Below are 7,353 nucleotides of genomic sequence, written 5' to 3' on the forward strand. Positions count from 1 at the left end.
CATCATTGCCTTGTCCCCTTGTCTCTGTCCCAGGTGCAGTCTGCAGAGAAGGTGCTAAAACCCAAATCTCTTTCTTTGGGCTCCTTCCAGAGTTGGGAGCTGCTGCTCCAGGGCACTCAGCACGCCTGGGACCAGGTGCTGAGCTGCACAGCCGGCAGCCTCCGCAGCTGTGCCAGGTTAAGGCAGGCTGTGTAGGCAAGTGTCCCTGAGAAACAGGCAAGCACATAATACTTGGGGGGACTTCAGTCTCCTATTTTAAGATATGAACGGCCATGGCCTTGCTGTCTCAACGAACAGCTGAATCAATTGTTAATCTTCATATGCAAACAAATATTGCTCAGAACAGTTGATGTGGGCAAATAAAGCCTCTTCAACAGGTGCTGCAGTTGCACTCCCCGGGTGTGGGTGGATAATAACTCGTGTCTCTACCAAACCAGGTCGGGGTGCTCTGCTGGACCTTTCTAACACCTCTGAGGAAGGCTTTCTCATTGTAAAGCAATCCCAAATCCTCAGAAATCTGTTTTACATGATGCTCCTTATCCCTCACCAGCAGCTTCACACTGCTGGATGACCCACCCCCCAAAAAAAGCCTAAAATCCCTCATGATCCCCAGCGTGCTCTGTCACATCTGACAGCCCATGTGGGGAGGGAGCAGCCTGTCCTGAGCAGAAACATGTTATGGGTTTGGGTTGTTTGTTTAAAGTCCACGCTTGCATTTCTGTCCCCTCCTTTCCATGGTGCAGTCTATCCTGCCGTCGGTGTCTTTGCACTGCAGACTTTGCAGTGATGGGGTGGCTGACAGCAGGTTCCCTGTCTGTCTGCTCGATATAAAACCCCATCCCAGCTCTGCCATTTGTGTGCATAAAGCCTCCTCCTCGTGACGAATGATTTAATACCGTGTTGGAAACGTTGCAGGGGATAGGCAGCAGAGACTTTGAGATATTCCTGAATATGCTTTACAGGCGTTTCTCCCGCTCGCTGTGCACGAAGAGCCTTTGCTGTAGCCGAGCTACCCAAGTGCTGACTCAAGGAGGGCAGGACAAATGCAACGCTCCGTGTAATCACAATAACAGGGGAGAGAAATGAATTATGTGAGGGGAGAGCCATTAACAGCTGATTGCAAACCTCACGTGGAGCCGGGAGCAAGAATAAAAGGGCAAGTCCCACTACATTTTCAGCTTGCTCCAAGGTAATCGGGCGACAGCTGCTGCTTCGCCTGCATGGGGCGAAAATTAGATGGGATCGTGCAGGGAAATGATCCAGGTGCTGCTGGAGACTCTGGGACCAGGAGCTCTTAGGCTGCCTCCCTTTCTCCTCCTGGTACTGCCTCTTGGCTTCCTTCCTCTTACCTCTCTCCTTCTCCTCCACTGCTGTCCTTTTCTCTGTCCCACCCAGCCCTGCCTGCTCCTGCCCCTCTTCACCCTCTCCCAAGCTCCTGCTGTTTCACTGGTGGCCAGGGAAGGTCCTTCCTCGTGCCAGCAGCTCTCCGAAGCCATGGGGGTGAAGAGGTGCCGCCTCCATGCATTCGCTGGTGAGGTGCTGAGGAGTTCAGATGAGACTAGGGGCAGGCAGAGCCCCTGCTCCCATACAGATGTCAGGCGTTTTTCATTTTGCCTGGGATGTAACCCAAACTTGCAGCTGATTTAAGGCTGCAAGTCTTAAATCTGAACCATGAGGGACAGGGCCTGGGGCCTGGGTCTCCAGCCCCGGAGGTGAACCTCCCAAACTACCAGCCTCGTGGGGCAGTGGAGGCTGTGGGGAATCTCTCCCCGCTCCCATGATGCTTGGAAAGTAGCTGTTTTGGCAAATCAGCATGATCAGTGGCAAAATGTTTTGTCAATAGATTTGTAATTGGCTTTAGTTTAATAAATCCTCGCTCACGCTATCCTAGCTGATCTTGCAGCTCTACTGGGAAACTGGCTCATCGTTGGCCAGGACCCTACAGTAATAAAAACAGGAGAGAAAATATTGGGTTGTAATAAGGCAGGCGAGGGAGCAAAACAGAGCCTCTGCATTATTTAGTGGCACATGCTCTAAGGTTGAGTACTATTTTCCTTTCTGGTCCTGGCACTAACACCAGCAACCACTGGAGGAGGTAGTATCAAGTGCAAGCATGAAGGCTTCAAGAAAGCATAGATTTCCTCAAGAACAGAAAGTAAAAGGCTGGGAACTGTTTGCTTTAAGGCAGCAATAAATAACAAAGATGTCCTCATTTTGCAGTGTGTGATTACTCTGTGGGACTCGTTGCCACAGGGCAGTACTGACACGGGAGGCTTAGCAGGATACACATTTATGCATAATAAAAAAATCATCTGTAGAAAAAAAAACAACCCAACTATTTTTGTCTCCATGTTTCACAACATAAGCTAATTCTATGAAAACAGCCAGAAACTTCCTCCATAAGCAGATTATTGCAAGACTGGTTCTGAGTGACATCTTACGCCTTCCTCTGTGATATCTGGCATGGGCCATTGCTGGAGACAGGCTGCAGAGGGATGGACTATTGATTTGATTCTCCACTTTAATATCCGTTCTCCAACTGACTTTTCCTTCATGATGTCATACGAATAATGGAAGGCAGAACATTTTTCCCGAGCCAGATAAGTGCTCCTTTCTCTCTATTAAGAGTTTGGAATACCTCGTTTGCTATCGCACTTGGGAAGATACAGCACAAATAACCGAAATCTAATCAAGATTTTCCCTAATTTCCAAAAAGGCTGCTGCAGAGTTCAGCTGCCTTTTTTATTGATTGTGGTAGTAAACACAGACGCCACTTACCATGAAGACGTTTTTACATAGGCAAGGCTATTAGAATGATTTATAACGCTATTGTCTTAAACTGCAATTTTGCTGAAAGCAACAGGAGCAAATTGTGTGCATCATGGGTAGCTTGGGTTTGCTCCTAGTTTGTAAGAGCCATTATTTTAGTCCTCTAATCATTAAGATTTATGTTACATAGGCGAGAAGTACTGTAGGTATATCACTTATCCAAGTGTTTTTCAGAACAAAAATGAAGCATTATATATCCAGCCACTTACAGGAGATGCCCTAATACCGTGACGATGAATACAGTAGAAGTAGAGCAGAACTGTGTCAATAACTGTAAATATACCCTGCAATTCTTTCTTTTAAAATGTCAGGTTTGTGGAAAATCTGTTGGTTACTCGTGCTGACTTTCTCCACCTATTTGATAAATCACCTTAAAAGTAAGATAAGCATATAAAAAATCATTCTTGGTGTGCCTTCTGCAGTCCAGTGGTGCCCCAAGACTTACAGCTAATGAGGAATACAGCTGTTGAGAAACATTTTGCAGCAGTCTGAGAGCAATGGAAAATCACGGAGACCTGGGCTCCTAAGCTGATGCTCCCCAGCAGCTCAAGTGGGGTGAGTCAGGGGCCAAGTATATTTGAGGTTCTTCTGAAAATAGGGCCTATACTCCCCAGTCCCTAAGGTGCTTTACTGCTTTATAGGCAGCCTGTGCATACAGCCATAGGTCGTGCCCTCTGAAAAGGTATGCCAAAGCTCTGCCAGGAGGCTTAGACCCACTTTTCTGATAGACATGTGAAGTTTCCACCTGAATTTGCACACAGATGATATATACGGTGTGTTCCCTTTCACAAGGCTATGGTTTCCAAAGGGTCTGGAGGCCAAGAAAAGCAGAGGTTAGAGAGGACATTTACTCCAAGCAACTGAGTGGGACAGGTGTTCACACCTTAAAGTAATGAGCTCATTTCTCTTGAATTCATTGCAACAAGAAGAAAAAAAATCCCTCTCCCAACCTAAAATGATTTTTGAATGTCCAAATAATGCATTAGGCATGTCTTAATGGTGTATCATATATGTGTCCCAAGTCTCCTAATTCTGGAGGTTTTATAAGACCTTTCAGTGTGTGCCACCAGCTGCTTGCTCACAGCAGGCAAGAGTCAGTGCTCGGAGCTGTTGCACACACTGCAGTTATTGGTCTCCAGTAAACTTCAAACAGAGCGAAGCCATTCAACCAGGTAAATCATCATATCCAGTCCCTATTACAAAGGACTGATAATTGCACTTCTGAAAACTGTTTTATACTGCCTTTTAGTCATCCCCCTCAAACGTCGTGGCAATGTTAGTCATAAACTACACCTTCAACATGAACAGGATGTTTTATCTATCTGCCTGCCCACCTTCCTTTAATACTACTTCCCCAGTCTGCCGCAGTTACGTTTTGTCCTGGTGGCCTGAGGGTTGACTGCTGGATGTGAGACCGGTTCACTTGCTGGCCAGAAATGTTAATTTTCACACAGGCTTCACACAGACCTTTCCAATCCTGAATCATTCTTCTTTTCCTTGATGCGAGGTTAAAAAATAGAGAGCTTTACTCTTGAGTATAGTGCACGGTGTTTGGAAGAAAACGCCAGCTTCCATCAGTCAGACTTCCCGGACAGGCAGCCGGCAATGGCTAGCAGGCAATGGGCCAGGCAGATGTGCGGGGAGGCCGGTTTGTATTTCCACAGGCAGGAGTGTTCCCACCACAGAGGCACGAAAGGGTTAGGACTTTCAGCGGTGAACCGGAGTGCAGCTATTACCTCTTGTGCAAAGAAAAGGGTTCTCGTCTTCACAGGCTTTGCCGTGTCTAACTGCTGGTAGGGGCTGAATTTTTGACAGGGAACAACTGCTCAGCTGTATTTTTAGAATTTTTTAGATTTTTAGATCCCTTCTGTTGTCCATCACAGCACTGTTATGGTTTGTAGGACTGTCGGAGAAGAACCACGCAAATTCCTGCACACATACTGTCATTTTATGCTCCCTCCTGTCTTGTTCCTTCTATCTGCTTTAAACCAGCAGGATGGGAGGTGGGGGAAATATAACATTTTCTTTTGTTGTCTCCAAGTGTTTAAGGAATGACAGACATCATTTTTTCATTTAAATGATTGCTCTTTGCCAACACAACACAAGCAAACACATAAAGTAACACAACAGCTTATCACAGTGCGCTGCAGAGCACAAGGGCAGCCACTTGGGAGTGGAGGCAGAGAGGTGCCAGGGGAAAACCTGTCCATGCTTTCCTTCAGAGGGGGAAGACATAATGGTGCCTGGAAAACAGAGAGAGTCACTATCAGTCTTTTTATATCATAGTTAATGCTATATTTAGCGCATAGCCATTCTGGCAAGCGGAGGTCTAACGAAAGACGAAGCTGATGGAGAGCGATGGCTGGCAGCACAGCACAGGGAGCTGCGCTGCTGGGAGCGGCAGCCCCCAGTGAGCCGAGTGATGGAGGGGTGCAGAGAGGGGCACTGTTTGGGCAATGCCATGCAGAAATCGGGTGCATGACAGTGGCCCAAGGGAATGCATAAGATAGATAGATAGATATAAAACTGTTTCTCCATGCCATTTAAAGATGTGGTGGGGCAGAGGGATTGTTCCTAGGGTTGCAGTTTGCACCACCCCAGTGACCCTCCTGGGCAGGGAGAGGACTTGCTGAGGAGAAGGAGCACTTTTAATGCCATGGTAACACTAATTGCTCTCATGATGGGAAATGTCAGTGCTGTAATGTGAGTACCATGAACGTACAAAGCCTCATGTACTCTGGACAGACATCATGGAGAGCGCTCAATGAGTTAGGACAGATATTTAAGCTCTTCCCAAAGCATTTCCCCTCTGGCATCCTTTGCTTTTTGCATAACCCTGTGGTCTGCTCAGAGCGGTGACTGTGCCTGCCTTGGCAGAGAGCAGAACTATGTGATGGCACTCCTTTGGACAGGAATATAGCTCCAGAGCCCATCCTCGTTCCTACGTAGCAGCAGCCTCTTGCAGAAAGGCCTCTGTTCGCCAAGGGCTGGGTCTGATTCTCAGGGATATTTTGCATGCATTAACCTTCCTGTAAGAAAATAACCTTATTCTGTACTGCGTGTAGGTGGAGGAGATGATGGAAGGGAGGGAGAGCTGCTGCTGGCAAACAACCAAATCAAGACTTAAATACAAATTCTTACTTTTCCTGCTTGTGAGAAAGGCCAAATAGACTCTTTCAAAAATATATAGACCCTTCAGTACACGTGCTTGACTTAGGACTTGTCTAGGACACTTTAGGGATGGATTGTGCCTGCCTTTTGCATGGAGAGGCAGGAGTGTGTCTTGGATCTGCCTCTGGGCATCCCTGTGAGTGCTTGCCCTTGCTTCCCAGTGGGGAGAGCAGAGCTGCGTGAGGCCGGCATGGTGGGAGCGGCGGTGCCCTCCCAGTCCTCCCAGGAGTGGGGACTTGTCCCCAAGCAGGGGTGCAAGTGGCACGGGTGGCAGCCAGGGCTCACCAGGGAGCACTCCCCTTGCAGGGGTAGCACGGCTCCCCCCCGACGCAGCCTGTCTTCTGCTTCTCTGATTTACCAACTTTGTCAAAATCATTGACGAAAGACCATTAAAAGGAGAGTTATGCCACTTCTAGGCTCTATGGCTTTGGCTCATTTATTTTAATTAGCTGTAACAAATTCATGATTAAACAAGGCTCGAGAGGGTGGTATCTAAATGTGGTACTCATGGCATACACAGTACCATTAACGAAACACTTCTCCACAGCTTGACTATGTTCTCCTCCATCTAGCTTGCAGCTCATTATAGCACTAGAGATAGGAAACAGAATGTAACACCTAATTAAAATGTGAGCCTGTGTCCACAGATGATTCAATAGAAATAAAGGCATTAAGCTGGCAAGAGAAGCAGGAGAGTCATCACAATAAAAACATCTCATTCAAGCAGAGTCTGGAGAAAGCTGTCCCTCTGCTTTAGTCGCCTGCATGAAGTTGGCGATAACAAGAGTGTTAGGGTCCTGATCCAGCAAAGCATTAAAAAGTAAAAACTGATAACAAATAAGTGTTGTTCTCACTAAGGATTCTGAACCCCACTGCGTAATAACAATTTTTAGCCTGCCCCATTGGTTGTCATAGAAATAGCCCGAGCAACCACCAAGCAAAACCAACCTATTTTGGTAACAGGATTATAGATAGTGTCTTCTCTTATTTTAGTTGTTCTTTTCAAAATTATACGGATGCATTCTATTGTATAAGTAGATGAGATGTCTGCAGCTATTGCAAGATGAATTTAATGTGTGTTAGGTTAAGCACATTAGAGGCATGCATAGAATTTAATGTTGTTTTAATATTGTTACTCTCCAAAATATGGAAGAAGTATAAATAGTCAGATGTGAACTTAAAATTAAGCGTACCAAAGATAAGCAAACTAATCATGTCTCCCTCTATTTGCCGCAGGTGGAGCAGTCCCCTGGTTCATCTGTTTTTCTCCAACCAGTATCTTCAGATCACAACTACTGTGCCATCCACTTCGGTGTATGGGTTTGGTGAACATGAGCACCCGTCCTTCAAACA

General features: G+C 46.5%; 1 protein-coding gene across 1 annotated transcript in view; it reads left to right on the forward strand.

Annotated features, from left to right (window-relative positions):
• The window catches only part of LOC103917273 (maltase-glucoamylase, intestinal-like), a 57,456-nt gene that overhangs the window by 7,097 nt on the left and 43,006 nt on the right, over positions 1–7,353 (forward strand). Inside the window, exon 5 of the mRNA XM_009324390.1 lies at positions 7,237–7,312. Within this exon, the coding sequence (XP_009322665.1) occupies positions 7,237–7,312 (76 nt within the window). The remainder of the gene's footprint in view (positions 1–7,236; positions 7,313–7,353) is intronic.

The sequence above is a fragment of the Pygoscelis adeliae genome, unplaced genomic scaffold (assembly GCF_000699105.1).
Source record: "Pygoscelis adeliae isolate BGI_AS28 unplaced genomic scaffold, ASM69910v1 Scaffold315, whole genome shotgun sequence".
NCBI lineage: Eukaryota > Metazoa > Chordata > Aves > Sphenisciformes > Spheniscidae > Pygoscelis > Pygoscelis adeliae.